The 15,286-nt window shown below is 36.7% G+C and overlaps 1 protein-coding gene across 1 annotated transcript; it reads right to left on the reverse strand.

The window, feature by feature from the left end:
* Positions 1-13,409: 13,409 nt before the first annotated feature.
* LOC113751451 lies at positions 13,410-14,069 on the reverse strand. The gene has a single exon (XM_027295464.1). It carries the CDS (start codon positions 14,067-14,069, stop codon positions 13,410-13,412), a length of 660 nt encoding a protein of 219 aa, XP_027151265.1.
* Positions 14,070-15,286: the final 1,217 nt, after the last annotated feature.

The following is a 15,286-nucleotide window of genomic DNA, read 5'->3' on the forward strand; positions in this document are numbered from 1 at the left end:
AGCATCTAAAGCGGTTAGTAAAGAGTGTCTATGTGATAAAGCATCAGTGACAACATTCGTTTTACCTAACTTGTATTTGATGACATATGGAAACACCCCAATGAAGGCAACCCAATGAGCATGTCTCTTGCACAGCTTAGTTTGCCCTTTCAAATGTTTTAGAGATTCATGATCGGTGTTGATGACGAACTCCTTAGCTCTCAAATAATGTTGCCAAGTCTCTAATGCTCGAACTAGGGCATATAACTCCTTGTCGTATGTCAAATAAATAAGAGTAGCCTTGTGTAACTTTTCACTGAAATAGGCAATTGGCCTTCCTCCTTGCATCAACACGGCTCCCACTCAAACATCTAATGCATTACATTCAATTTCAAAAGTTAAACCAAAGTTAGGTAATGCTAAGAGTGGTGCATGTGTGAGTTTGTATTTGATCAATTGGAAAGCCTTATCTTGTTCATCTCCCCAAGTAAATTTTCTATCCTTCTTAAGCACAGCTGTCAAAGGTGCAACAATTGTGCTAAAGTTCTTGACAAATCTCCAATAGAAACTTGCCAAACCATGGAAACTCCATACATCTCCGATAGACTTAGGAGTTGGCCAGCTTTCTATACCTTGGATGTTGTCCTCATCGACATGTATATCCTGTTCACTAATCACATATTCTAAGAATACAAGATGGTTAGTACAAAAATTGCACTTTTTGAGATTAGCAAACAACCTTTCCCACCTTAGCACTTCAAAAATAGTTTTGAGCTGTTCAACATGTTCCTCTTGACTCTTACTATAGATCAAAATGTCATCAAAATAGACTACAGCAAATTTACCCAAAAAAGGCCTTAAAACATGGTTCATCAATCTCATAAATGTGCTTGGCGCATTAGTGTGTCCAAATAGCATGACTAACCATTCATATAAACCATGCTTAGTCTTAAAAGTTGTTTTACACTCATCACCCTCTTTCATTCTAATCTGGTGGTATCCACTTTTAAGATAAATTTTGGTGAAACAATGGCACCATGCAGTTTGTCTAACATATCATTTAATGTAGGGATAGGATGATGATACTTTTCTGTTATAGCATTGACTGCTCAACAATCAATGCATATTCTCCATCCACCATCTTTTCTTGGGAACAAGGATAACTGGTACGGTACATGGACTGAGGCTTTCTCGTAGCCATCCTTTCCTTAGCAATTTGTCCACTTGCCTTTGCAATTCCTTGGTCTTCTTAGGTCCCATTCGATAGGTAGGTTTGTTGGGTAAAGGTTCTCTAGAAACCAAGTTGACTTGCTGTTCGATGCCCCATAGAGGTGGTAGTCCATTTGGTATTTCCTGGGGAAAAATATCTTGGAATTCCTGCAAAAGAGATGAAATGCTAGCAGGTAAGTATTAGTAGATTCATTAGAAACATCCAACTCTCTCTTGTACACAAGTACATGCAAGGGTTGGTTACATCCTAGAGTTCTTTTCACATCATTGGCTTTCGCTAGAATATTGTGTTTTCTTTCTTTCATTCCTCCTTTGGCAGAGCTCTCAAGTGTCTTTTTCTTCTCACCATTCTTAGCCTCTCTCTCTTTTTTTCTCTCTCAATTTTCTCTTTGTTTCTTCTGTCACAATCTATCTCATATTCCTTTTTTAGCCTTACTTGATCGTCATAAACTTGCCCAGGGGTAAGGGGAACTAATTTTTCTATTACAATGCATAAAGGTATGTTTCAAAGTTGCTAACTTTATCAAATTGTCAAGGACGTCCCAGAATCACGTGATTGGCTTGCATTGGTACTACATTACATAGTATTTACATAGTACTTCATCTTCATATTTACCAATACGGAATGGTACCTTTACTTGCCTATACACACGTACATCACCACCTTCATTGAGCCATTGTAGTTGGTATGGCTTGGGATGTTTGTAATAGGAAGTGCCAACCTTTCAACAGTGAGCAAACTAGCAACATTAGTAGAGCTTCCACTATCAATAATCAAACTACACAACTTTTTTTTGATATGACAGTGAGTGCAGAATAGATTATCCCTTTGCACATCCTCTTCATCCTTGGCTTCTACTGCTAGTACTTTTCGAACAACCAAAAAACCCACTTCCTCATTTGTAGGCATTTCTTCTTCTTCCTCTTCTTCAATTAAAGATGGCATGCCCTCATACACAGCTTCATCATCCGTTACTACTTCCCTACTTGATGTTATGATCATGGCACATTGCTTTGCACATTGAGATGCTATATGACCAATTCCATGACACTTGAAGCATTGTTGTCCCGGTTGCGTGGCTTAAGAGCTTCTTGGCCAGTCTTAGTTTCAGGTTTAGGTGCTAGTTTTGGAGCATTGGATCTTAGGTTTAAAGGCTTAGAAGGAACCGTGGATTTATCCTCCCTCCTTGGCTGGAAATTTCACCAATTTTCAGCTGGGTAGTTAGTGTTTAGGCGAGTATTACCCCTTCTCTTGAGGCGCCTTTCCACTTTCATAGTTTTCTCTAACATCTCGTTCATATCCATGTAATGTTGGAGTTCAACAAATTTAGAAATTTTAGGTCTCGACATTCAAAAATCTTGCCATTGTCACTTCCAAGTCTTCTTGCACGTCTGCCCTTATCATGGCCATCTCTATCTCTTTATAGTAATCTTCCAGTGACAAGTTCCCTTGAGTAAGTGTTCGCAGCTGATGGTGTAAATCATGATAGTAATAATTAGGTATAAACCTTTTCCTCATCAACCCTCGCAATTCATCCCAAGTTTTCACTGCATGTTCACGATTTTGTTTCTTACTTAAGTGCAATTGATCCTAACAAATCATGGCGTAATTAGTGAATTCAATTCTTGCAAGTTTTACTTTTTGCTCCGCCATGTAGTTGTTGCATTTGAAAATCATCTCTATCTTCCTCTCCCATTCCAAATAAGCTTCTGGATCAAATTTATCTTGAAATGAAGGAATTTTCAACTTTATTCCCTCTCCTATTGTTGTTTTGGGTAGCCCTAGGCCGTCTTTTCTCCTCATCAAATTCATCATTAGATACTTCAGTTTCGTCCCTATTATCCCTTCCACAGCTTGATCCACTTCTATTGCGGGAGTTCTCAAGGTGATCTATCCGTTCATGCAATAGCTCAAGTTCCGACCTCATCAATCGCTGAAACTCACTCATCATGGCTTCCATAGAAAGTTTAGGATCAGCAATGTATGATTCCTCTCCGTTCGATAGGTTAAGGAAACTTGCAAAAAGAGTAAGCAAAGAATCAAGTATATATTTCCTCACACACTCCCTTAGTGTTTACTCTCAACGCTCGTGTTTTCACTCAATCACTCTAATGGGCTCACAATCAGGTTCTAATGGTCGTTACTTGCTGTCATTGAATAAACTAGAGCTTTCCTCTAGGTAAATTTCAACCCACCAATCGCAAACACCAAATTGTAGCAATTAGAGGTTTTGGACTTAGTAGCAAAACGAGAACAATGATGTGGTCAGGATGCATTGGAAAATTTTTAGAATTTTGAACACTAAGGCTTTGTTTGGATTGCATTTTTCTGGACTTTTTGTAGAAAAATTACTGTAGCGATTTGATATATGTGAGGCAAAAAGGTGATTGAAAAATGTATCCACGAAAAACGTATCAAATTTTCTTTAAAAATCTGCAATCCAAACACATCCTAAGTATGCTGGAAATTTCATGTGAATTTTCCAGAAATTTAGACAAGAATCAAACCAACAAATTTGGAAATAAGTTCGGGTTTTTGTAGTTTGCAAAGTTGATTTTGCTTAAACTTGGAGTGATCAAAATTTTTTTGGTATGCTATTCGTTTCCTTGCTAAACAAGGATTTGTGAAGTGATTAGTTGGTTTTCAAGTGGAATTGGTTAACAGAAATCGGTTATAGCAGTCACACAACTGAATCTGATTTTAATTTTGAAGCCTAGTTATGTGTGGCTTTTTCTTTTCACACTTGCACACGTCTTTTTTTTTCTTGTTTCCAAAACTGAATTTCAGGTTTGTTGCTAGTAGATTCAAGAACGAATCAAGGCTGTTTTTTTTTCATTTAGCCTCAGTTTTTTGTTCAAGAATTGGTTTCGATTTCAAGAAGATGGCAAATTTGTTCAAGATTCCCAAAACCACCAATAAAGATTTCAAGAACTTCAAGAATTCCAAACTTTTTTTTCATGAAACTCAAGAAATTTTCAAGGAAATTTCAGACAGCAAGGAATTTCTTCAAGAAACTTCCATGACTTCAAGAATCAAGCACCAACAACTTTTGCAAATCAAGAAACAACTCAAGACTCAACGAAATCCTAATCAAGAACTCAACTTCTTGAAGTAACCCTAGGTAAGTACTTCGGATTTCTCAAGAAAGACTCAAGAATAGATTTAAAGCAAAAAAACACACGACTATTTTTTTAATGATACTCAAAACTAGAAAACAAGACACGAATTAAGGAACACCAAAAACAGCAAATACTTAACTGTTGGGAAAGGGATACCAATGCAGGCACACAATATCAGAGTTAACTCAGGATAAATTACTCTTTCCCCAAGTATTAATTAAAATAGGAATAAATCAAATCACCAAGTAACAATGCCAGTAGTGATAATAAAATGCAGGAAAAATAAAAGATACAGGACACAAAGATTTTTATGTGGAAAACCCAAATTGGGAAAAATCATGGGACATATTCCAGTCAAAAATCTCCACTATGATAATAATGAGAATCCACAAGTCTACCCGAAATATTCGGGTGACAATAATATCACCAATATCAACCAAACCAAATTGGTACAAAGTCACCCCCTAAAAATTACAACAGTCAAAGAAGTGGGTTTGGAAGGATATTACCAAAGGAAGAAGAAATCCAAAATCTGAACTAATAGATGAGTAGAGGTTGATGAGAGGATCGCGTGTGTAAATTCCGTCTCAATTGGGTTTCGAATCACCCTCCAACCAAGACCTTGATGTTTCTCTCTCTAGCTTCTTTACTCTTTCTCTCTCTTCATTTTTCTCCAAGCAAGCAAAAGTGACGGCTATAGCTTTTCTCACAAAAAGACAGATTGCTTCTTGCGGCTGCTGCACCTTTTTTCTTCCAAGTCAAATTTTGACTTAAACCTAAAAGGGTTTTGTTTTGTGGTTTGGCCGAAAAATAGGCTGGCCCACAAACCCAACAATCTCCCCCTCCAGTTCATTTGGGGGGCTTCACCAAACCTGATTCTTGTCTGTAAAACAAGAGTTTCTCCTTAGACAATGCCTTGGTCAACATGTCAGCACCATAATTATTTGTATGTACTTTCTCAAGTGTCAACAACTTGGAATCCAGTACTTCCCGAATCCAATGATATCTCACATCAATATGTTTGGATCGAGAGTGAAATGTAGAGTTCTTACACAAATAAATAGTATTCTGACTATCACAATAAAGACTATATTTCTCTTGCTTTATACCCAACTCCTGAAGGAATTTCTGCAACCAAAGAGTCTCCTTGCATGCTTCAATGGTTGCGATATATTCTGCCTCTATACTGGAAAGGGTGATACACTTTTGTAACTTACTTTGCCATGACACTGCTCCCCTATAAAAATCATCAAGTACTCAGATGTAGACTTCCTATTGTCAAGATCACCTGCCATATCTGCATCGGCGTACCCATCTAGCATAGTTTTACCATTGCCGAAACACAGACACAATTTAGAAGTTCCCTTGAAATACTTGAGAATTCATTTCACAGCATTCCAATGCTCTTTACCAGGTTTGGAAAGATACCAACTGACTACTCCAACTGCATGAGTAATATCTGGCATGGTGCAAACCATAGCATACATCAAACTACCAATAGCCGAGGCATAAGGAACCTTCTTCATGTCTTCTTTATCTTTTTCACTTGTAGGACACTACTTGATACTCAGTTAAAAGTGACCTGCAAGTGGAGTAGAGACTTCCTTAACTTTACTCATGTTAAACCTGTTAAGCACATTCTCAATGTACTTTCCTGAAACAACCAAAGCTTTCCATTTTGCCTGTTTCGTGAGAATTTCATCCCAAGAATTTGTCTAGCCAGACCCAAATCCTTCATTGCAAAGGATTTACTTAGTTCCTTTTTCAGCCTGTTAATCTTCAGCCTATCAATGAGCATAGTACCCTCTACTTGATGCAAGCCAAGTTGAAGAAGGGAGAAGTGAATGAAGTTCGTGATTCCTCAATTGACCTTTGATATAGGCGACTTGGGCACATGGGTAAAAAGGGGATTCAAACTCTTTGATGGCTTTAGTTCATGCGGTACAAGATCACGTTGGACCCTTCAAATGCATAGAAGGAGTTGGAACTGAGAAAAGGAGGGTTACCACGTTGCTTTAAATCTATTCTTGAGTTTTTCTTGAGAAATCTGAAGTACTTACCTAGGGAACGTGGTAACCCTCCTTTTCTCAGTTCCAACTCCTTCTATATGTTTGTAGGGTCCAACGTGATCTTCAACAGCATGAACTAAAGTCATCAAAGAGTTTTTAAACTTCTTAGAACACGAACGAGTGATCGGACCAACTGGAACTTTGACAGGATCAACACTTGTAGAAACTTGAATCTCTTGGATAGCTTGCGATCCTTCAACACCCAAGCTCAAGTACAGATCTATTCATAGTATTTGGGTTTCTATATCTATATTCTGGGTAAAAATCTTCAAGAATTTGTTGTATTGTGATTTTTGAAATTATAGATTTGGGTTTGCTCTACTCTAAAAAACATACAATTAGCTCGAAATCATTTAGATTTTGGTTCAATTCACTAGAAACTTGTATGAAATTGATTTTGCAAAAAAAAATTTTAGGCCCTTGATTGAGCTCGAATTCGAGCTTGAGTAATGCTCGAATGGAGCTTTAGTCTATATTTAAAGGGCTTGACGAGACTGGAGCTCAAGTATATAAGAATTCGAATTTGACTCGACTCGATTACACCCATAATCAAGCACTTATTTTTTCTTTTTTTCAAGACTGAAACATAGTTCCTACGTCAATTTTTCTTTCTTTTTAAAGGAATTCACAACACTCGTCTTTTGATCAAGATCCAGTGAGGACGTGATCTTTTGCCTTTAGCTAGTAGGATTGAAAGGTTTTGAGTTTTTCTATTAATTGTTCTTTTCCTTAATTCAATTTTCTACATTTATCATTTAATAATTAAAATTTCTAGACATTGTTTGACAATGATCGCAAAATTCTACTTTGCTAACAAGTTTTTCGGGAGGAGGGATGAGTTAGTTGGTTTGGGAGAAGAAAGTATAAGTGGAAGGTTTTAGGTTTTGAGCCCTCCCACTTATACTAAAAATAAACTAAAAAAAAGGTTTTTTACCTTCTAAAATATCAAATCTTTCTCCATCTAGGTGAGTTCTAACTATTCTACTTGCGTAGAAATTAATTCCCACATTTTTTCTACATGCATCCAATGCTTATTGAAAACTATAAAAACCTTTAAATCAAGGGTTTTGAAAATTTTCTATTTGTTCTAAAACTTCTAACCATTAAGGATATATTCCTGGATGATATCCTCGGAGTATAGCACAATAGGTGAAAATTTTCTCTTGGGCTTTTTGTTCTATTTTTGAAAATAATGAGTTTATGCATTTAAATCTCTTACTACTTTCGTGGCATCTCCTCTATCATTGCATATATTATCAAGCAAACACTACTGACTATCATCTAATGCTACATTTGTTAAAAATGGTTTAAAAATGAGATTAGTTCCTTTGACATATTTGAAAGTAAAATTTGACCAAAGATGAAGTTCTTGCCTTCTATCTGCAAAATCATAACAAATAAAGTTAGCAACTTTTCTGGATAGATAATCTGTTAAACTATTATCTTTACCTTTTATGTGTTCAAATGTTACTTTATAACCATTTCCTGCTATTGCATTCATGAAATTCTGCCATCTTTTACTACTTAATTTTTTCTCATTAATTTTATTATAAAATTTTACTATCACTTTACAATCGATTCTAACTGTAAACGATTTATTTAGAAATAATCTAAAAGGATTTAAAACATTAACTACTCCTAGAATTTCATAATCTAAACTAGCTAATCAAAATTCTTTATATTTTTTAGATGCATATTTACAAATTTTTCTTCACTTTTACTACTATATTTATTGGGTATGGCCTAATAATATGGCTCCCAATTCACTTGCATTTTTTTCTATTAGTATAATCACTTGTTACATGTAAATCTAATTTTGATAAATCTTCACATATTTCTATTATCTTTCTAACTAACGCAGGCAACTTTCTTAGTTTAATGACAAAAAATTTTTTATTTGGCTAATGTAGTTATTGGATTGTGTGTTCTAAAACTAACGTTGTTGCATAGTTTGTGTGCAACAATGGTGCAAAATTATTTTATTATTTTATTTTTTTTCCACTTATCGTTGCCGCACACAAGCTGTGAATTTTTACACCAGAACTTTTGTTTAAAAGACAAAAAAAAAAGATGTGCCTGTTGCCATTTTATGCGGCAACAAGGCACTATTTTAATATATATATATATAAATAGTTGTCTGTTTTGCCTCACATGGATTGTGCGGCAACAGAGACACAAGACAATTTTTTTTTTTAAAAAAAGGCCATTTCAAACGAGCTATTGGATGCAAACCATTGCTGTATCCAACGGCTAATTCTAACCACGACCATTTATATAAACCCGAGGCCTTGTTGCCAGTAACCCGCATCACACTCTCCTCTCACTTTCATTTATTCACCACATGTTCTCCCGAGGGTTTAGGACCAGAGGTAAGCTTTTTGCCAACTTGTTCACTCGTTCGATTACCCCGATTATCGAAGCAATTTGGGATACCGAACGCAGTACCGTGGAGCTGAGGTTCTTCCTGGGGTGAGGTTGTCGCACATCTAATTTGCGGAGACTCCAATAAGTACTCTTTCTTTTAAGTTTTTAGTTTGACAGTTGTTTAGTTACAATTTAATATTTCTTTTATTATAGCTCATTTACTTTACTTTAAGTAATTATTTTATTACAATTAAGTATTTGATTGTTTAAGTGCAATTAGATATTAATACATGTAATTTATAAATTAATAAAATATACTTACACTTATATAAATTCATTATACACCACTTGGTATATGTTTCATTATAAGAATTTAAAGATTTATTGATAGAGTATTTAGTTTAAGTTTAGATATTAGTACATGCTACTACAAGTACAATCTTGTACTTACATTTCAAACACTCAAACATCTACGCTTCATTAACTTATTTTTCTATGCCTTTTCTTTTTTTTTATTACCTTCCAATTTAAGCTGTGGGCATAGGAGCGAATGCCAACTATTCGTCCAACTATTGTCATCCCTATGGGTCCGGGGGTTGACCCATGATGAGACAAATAGGCCACTAAGCATACCTGGATTCACGCTTCACAAAAACTACCTGGGATATTATCGAGATCAGCTATTGAAGGGGAAATATGAGGTAATTAATTGAATCATGTATTATTTGACCTAAGTACACTTGTTCCGCATATGCCATCCAATTAACATATGTTTCTTTCTACTCCTTACATGCAATTCATTTGGGAGCCATATACGGCTGATGTGTTAGCATCTCTATCTTATTACTGCACCATCAATGCAAATATATGACGAGTTAGGGTTCCATTGATTTTTGTGGCACATTGTAGAGATAAATCTTCCTAATCAAGTGCTTCGACAGTTTGGAACGCTGCAAAAGATTTCTGAGCCACACGAAACTCACACCTAGCTACACGAACTGGGTTGGTCAGGACACTCAAGGACAAATTGGGCTGATTACCACTCCAGTTGGATCCACTACTGGAATGAACGGACATCATCCATGATTGATGCACCTCCAATGGATCCGTACTTACTTGGGGCAATATATATGGACCGATATACAGTACATACGGTCTGCTACATTACTCCTTCGGTGATGTAACAGCCTCAGCATGACAGGCTTCTTGGGACTGCAAGCCGATATGATTATTTGGTAATGTTCCAACATTTTTCTTTTTTTTCTTGGTTGGGTATATTCAAAACTTTTTTAATGGTCATCCCCAACTCAAAAAACTGATATCGTCAATTGCACGGATGGATACCATTACATGAATAGGATGGTTTGCAGTTCAAAGTCTCATAGAGTTGTCACAGCAGGGTATGCATGCATCTCTTTAATCCATCCATGATGAGGCTTTTGGGTGCATGAACTACATCGGAAGGTATGCACAGTGGACATGGCCCCATCGACTGACAGGAAGCGGGTACATCTATACATCATAATGTGCCATATTAGGAGCCCAAGTGACACGTCCCCAGTAAAAGATGAGACACGTTCAATCAAAAAGGCATGCGTCACCAACGAGTCCAGATGCCTTAAAATAAAGAGGCTACCCTAATTCCAGATGTTAGCGCTGCTCAGTTTTCGAGACCCATTGAACACAATTCCACTATATCTACTACTGTTTATTCCTTAGTTTATATGTATGGTGGGCACGATCCATTTATCACTCCTATTGCAAGTACCAGTATTTAGTGCACCGACTCCCTTTTTCCCATTGACCACCGATGCACATTTTGGAGATGAAATTATTTTTAATTTCCTAACAAATTTCGCTGCAAATTTGTCCCCTACTTCTTAGATATCTGAGGGCCAAATAGCTAGTGGCGATAGGGTTAGTCCTTTTGTCCCACCATCACGTTTGCAATGCACCTAAACTCCTACTGCTACAAATTTGAGTGATGATGATGAGCCACCACCCCTCCAACTTGATCTTAGCCTGAGGAGATCTTCTCGAAAACAGGCTCAGCAGCACTGCTGTGCAAGAGAAGGCACCATAAATGTGGTTGCCCAACCACCCCGAGGGAGAGGAGCAAAAGGGCCAAACATATGTAAATGGATAGTTATTATTCATCTTAGGCCAATTACAATAAATCAAATTTGTATACATAAAGTTTTCGTGACATAATTTTTTTATGTGTTTATAATATTTGGGTTGTTAAAATAATTAGTAATAATTAGTTTTCATGACATAATTTTTTAACATGTTTATAATGTTCGGGAGGTTTAAAATATTTAGGATTTTCATGACATAATTTTTTAAGTATGTTAGACATATAAAATTTTTCTATGGAGAAATTAAATAGGTTAATAAAGAAACAGAAGCAAATATCGCTCTTAACTTTGTTGTACTAAACTACTTAAACATCTTTTGCTAGATAAATTGAGATTACCATTTTACATTTACACGTACCTTTTTTCAACTGAAAGGGGCTTTTTTATGAATTTTCTTGTATCTCTATTGCCACACTCTCTATGTGTGGCAATAGAGACAACTATACATACATACATCTATATATATATATATATATAGTGCTTTCTTGTATGGCAACAAGCACACCTTTTTCTTGTCTCTCAAACAAAAGTTATGGTGTAAAAATTTCTGTTATTTAGTCCTTGGTTGCTGCACAACTTGTGTGTGACAACGATGAACGAAAAAAAATAATTAAAAAAAATAATTTTACACCATTTTCGCACACAAGCTATGCAGCAATGTTAGTTTTAAAATAGACAAGCCAATAACCACATTTACCGAATAAATTTCTTTTGTCATTAAACTAAGAAATTTGCCACTAATGTTGTATCTTATTTATTAAAATATTTTTTGTCCTCCTGACTTAGTTTTACCATACAATAGTCCTATAATTTTTTCAAGTCTATACATTCTACCATAATTTAATATTCCTAAAAAGGTTTGCAACTGTTTAGTTTCTTCCATTTTATCTAGAAATTCTAATATCTTTTTTATTATGTGATCCTCGAGTTTTGTTTTTCTTTTTCCAGTTTTCATTCCTAAAAATTTTATGTATTCTTTGGCTACTCTATTTTCTTTTTATTAATAATTAATCAATTTCTTTTAAAATTCATTGAATACTATATATAAATGTTCATAGTGTTCATCTATATTTTTACTAAAAACTAGAATGTCATCAATATATACTAAAACAAATGATTTATATTTATTAAATATTCCATCCATCTTTCTTTGGAAAATAAAAAAATAGACTGATTATTTTTTAATTTGAATGGCAAAACTATCCATTCAAAATGGCCTTTAGAACACATAAAGGTCATCTATGGAATAGATTCATCATCCATTTTTATCTACCAAAATCCAAATTTACAATCAAATTTATTGAATATTTTTGGTCCTTGTATACAATTTATTAATTGGTCTGGTATCTTATACTGGTATTCATAGGTATTATCATTAAGTTTTTTGTAATTTATTACCATTCTAGTTTTTCATCTTTTTATCTCATCATGATTTTTTACCATAAATGTTGTATTACGATGTCTATTACAACCGGATCTTATTACTCCTAAATATAATAATTCTTTTTTCGTGTATGCTAAACTCTTTTTTATCTTCAAGGCTATAATCGTGTTTAGCTATTTTAATAGTAAAATCTAGGTTTTTAATATCTAAATGTGCTAGAAATTTATTTTATCCCAATATTTAATTGGATTTTTTCCTAAAACTTATTCTAATTAAATCGTCTACATCTTTTTTCCTATGTTTAGGTAATCTTTTATTATCTTCTATTAATTTGCTTTTAAGTTTATAATCCAGTATATTTTCTAAAATTATGTATTTTTCTAACTTATTTATTTGTAACTATTTTAGGAAATTGTTATTATTTTTAAATTCTTCCAAATCTATTGAATTATCTTCTTCTATTATGTTATATTCAGAAAAACCAAAATTTTTGTAATCTAAGTTAAGGTTACTAAATTTTCTAATTTTATAAAATCTTACCAGTGCCATGTCTCGCGGGTAACTCTAATGCTAATTGATATATATAGTAATCTGTAGGAGTGAAAGAGACTCTTTCAAAGAAGCTGACGAAATTAGTGGAAATAAACATTCTTCTTGATAATGATTGAATAAAATTTAAATGAATTATAATTTTATATTGGTGAGGGTGGTTACTTATCCAAGTCTAAGTAAATGGGAATTTTCTCCAAATTGTCCATCAAATGTCTCGAAAGAGATTTGGACATTTCAAACACAATGATTATATCTAATAAGAGTTCCATCCATTTGTTCACCATGCATGCTATAATTTAATTTATGCCTCTACGTTTCTAGTACTAAAGATATATCAATGTGATATTTGGTACATCCAATATCTATCATTCCAAATTCTTTTATGACATGGCTGTTTTCAACTTTTATTTGGCAAATGACAATAATTAAAGCGCTCTTAGGTATTATTGGGGTCTTTAAGATATTATTTGCAACTTCTGCTTTTTTTTTTTTAAGAAAAAATCATTTTATTGATAAAATGGCAAAGTACATAGATCTACGGCCTCGGCTGCAACAAAGTAACAGCAAGAGGGTCTACGCCCGCCCAACCTGCGTACGAACACAGGGAACTCCCCTACTATCCAACAATACAATTGCTCTAACCTCCCGCGGGAGCTGTAGGGACGACATGCAGAAGAAGTCGTCCTCGAGATCCATCGCTGCTAACTTATCCGTCGCGGCATTCACTTCTCTGAAAATGTGTACCGTTGTGGCATTAAAGCTCTGAAGAAGGGCCTTGATCTGTCGTAATGAGTTACATAACGGCCATTTTGCCAAGCCCCCTGAATCCAGCAAACGGACCAATCCCTCCGAGTCCACCTCCACCAATAACCGTTGGACCCTACCCCTGTTACAGAAGAGTAGCCTTTGCAGCAATGCCAAACTCTCAGCAGTCAGCACATCGACCTCCCCAAACTCCTTGTAGAACGCGAAAATCAATCTACCCTTATGATCCCGCAGCAAGCCTCCCCCTGCCACTTTTTTCCTTGCCACACGGGCATCTGTATTCAGCTTGACAGCTCCCTGCGGTGGTGGCCTCCAGAATGTCACCACATGTCTCGCAACCCGCGGTCTCCAAGTCGCCAGTAATGCCCAAGGGTCATCCGAAACCCCTTTGAAATGTGCTAAGGAAAGCACTTGCGCCCTCCCTAGCTGCTCAACTACACTACCCACTGCCCAACCCTGCGGGTCCATCCGAGCCCTAAGCGTGCCTTATTCCGTGCTTGCCATATGCACCATAAAATCAAGCATGGCGTGACTGTTTGTATGTGATTCGCTGAGACCGAAGATGTGGAAGTGAACCAAGATAAGCACTCTGCCAAGATTGACCTTGAGCTAGTGTGAAGAATACCGAACCGTCGTCGAAAGGACCGCCATACAAACTCCGCCACTAGCCCCCTAAGAAAATGATGGTTCAAGGATTCCTCCTGCAGAGAGCAGCAGCTGCACCGAGACGCCATCATCACACCCCGCCTCTAGAGATTCACCTCCACCGAAACTAGGTTACGCAGCACTCTCCAAACAAGGAAGGAGAACTTCAACGGAAGGAGACTATTCCATAGGAACCTATCAACCAGAGATATGTTCCTTCGTAGACGCAGGGCCTCCCACCCATCTTTCACTGCAAAGAGGCCCGACGTAGACCCCAACCACACCATCTCATCGTCCTGATCCGGGTATAAAGTAATCCCCTGGATCTGACGAACCAAGCCCATAGGTAACCAGGTCTGTAGTAACCTAGTATTCCATCCCCCCTCCCCAAAAAACTCTGCCACGAGCATGTGCGGAGGATCAACCACGCCTACCACCGCAGCCAAGGGCATCTCCAGCAACCACCTGTCATACCAAAAGTCAACAAATCCTTTTCCCAAGCACCACCGAATCCTTGACTCCATGAACTCTCAGACCTGCGCTAGCCGTCGCCAGATCCCTATGGGCCTACAAACCTGCACCTGAGACGGGTGCCCGCCCTTAATGTACTTCACATGCATGAATTTCATCCAACGGGATCTATTCTGTTGCAATTGTCACCACACTTGCAAGCAAATGCCGCACTCATGTCCCTAAATGACCGTACCCCCAAGCCCCCCTCTGACGTTGGAAAACAAATCTTGTCCCATGAGATCCAGTGAATGCCTTTTGAGCCATCCGTTTTATCCCACAAGAAGGCATTGCACAATCTACCCAACCTCTGGAAAACAGCTTTTGGCGGTTGAAGAACTTGCAGCATGTACATTGGGATAGATGAGACTACATGTCATAGGAGGATCAATTTACCCCCTGCCAAGAGCAATTTGGAGCTCCAATGTGACAAACGACTCTGCATTTTTGCCACAATGGGATCGAAGAGAGTGCACGTCATCCTGCCCCTGGAGATTGGGGCTCCCAAATATACAAATGGGAGCATTTGC

This window comes from Coffea eugenioides, chromosome 11 (assembly GCF_003713205.1).
Source record: "Coffea eugenioides isolate CCC68of chromosome 11, Ceug_1.0, whole genome shotgun sequence".
NCBI lineage: Eukaryota > Viridiplantae > Streptophyta > Magnoliopsida > Gentianales > Rubiaceae > Coffea > Coffea eugenioides.

Excerpts from the sequence above, each read along its gene's own strand:
- LOC113751451 (XM_027295464.1), bottom strand. The coding sequence starts at position 14,069 with ATGGACCCGCAGGGTTGGGCAGTGGGTAGTGTAGTTGAGCAGCTAGGG.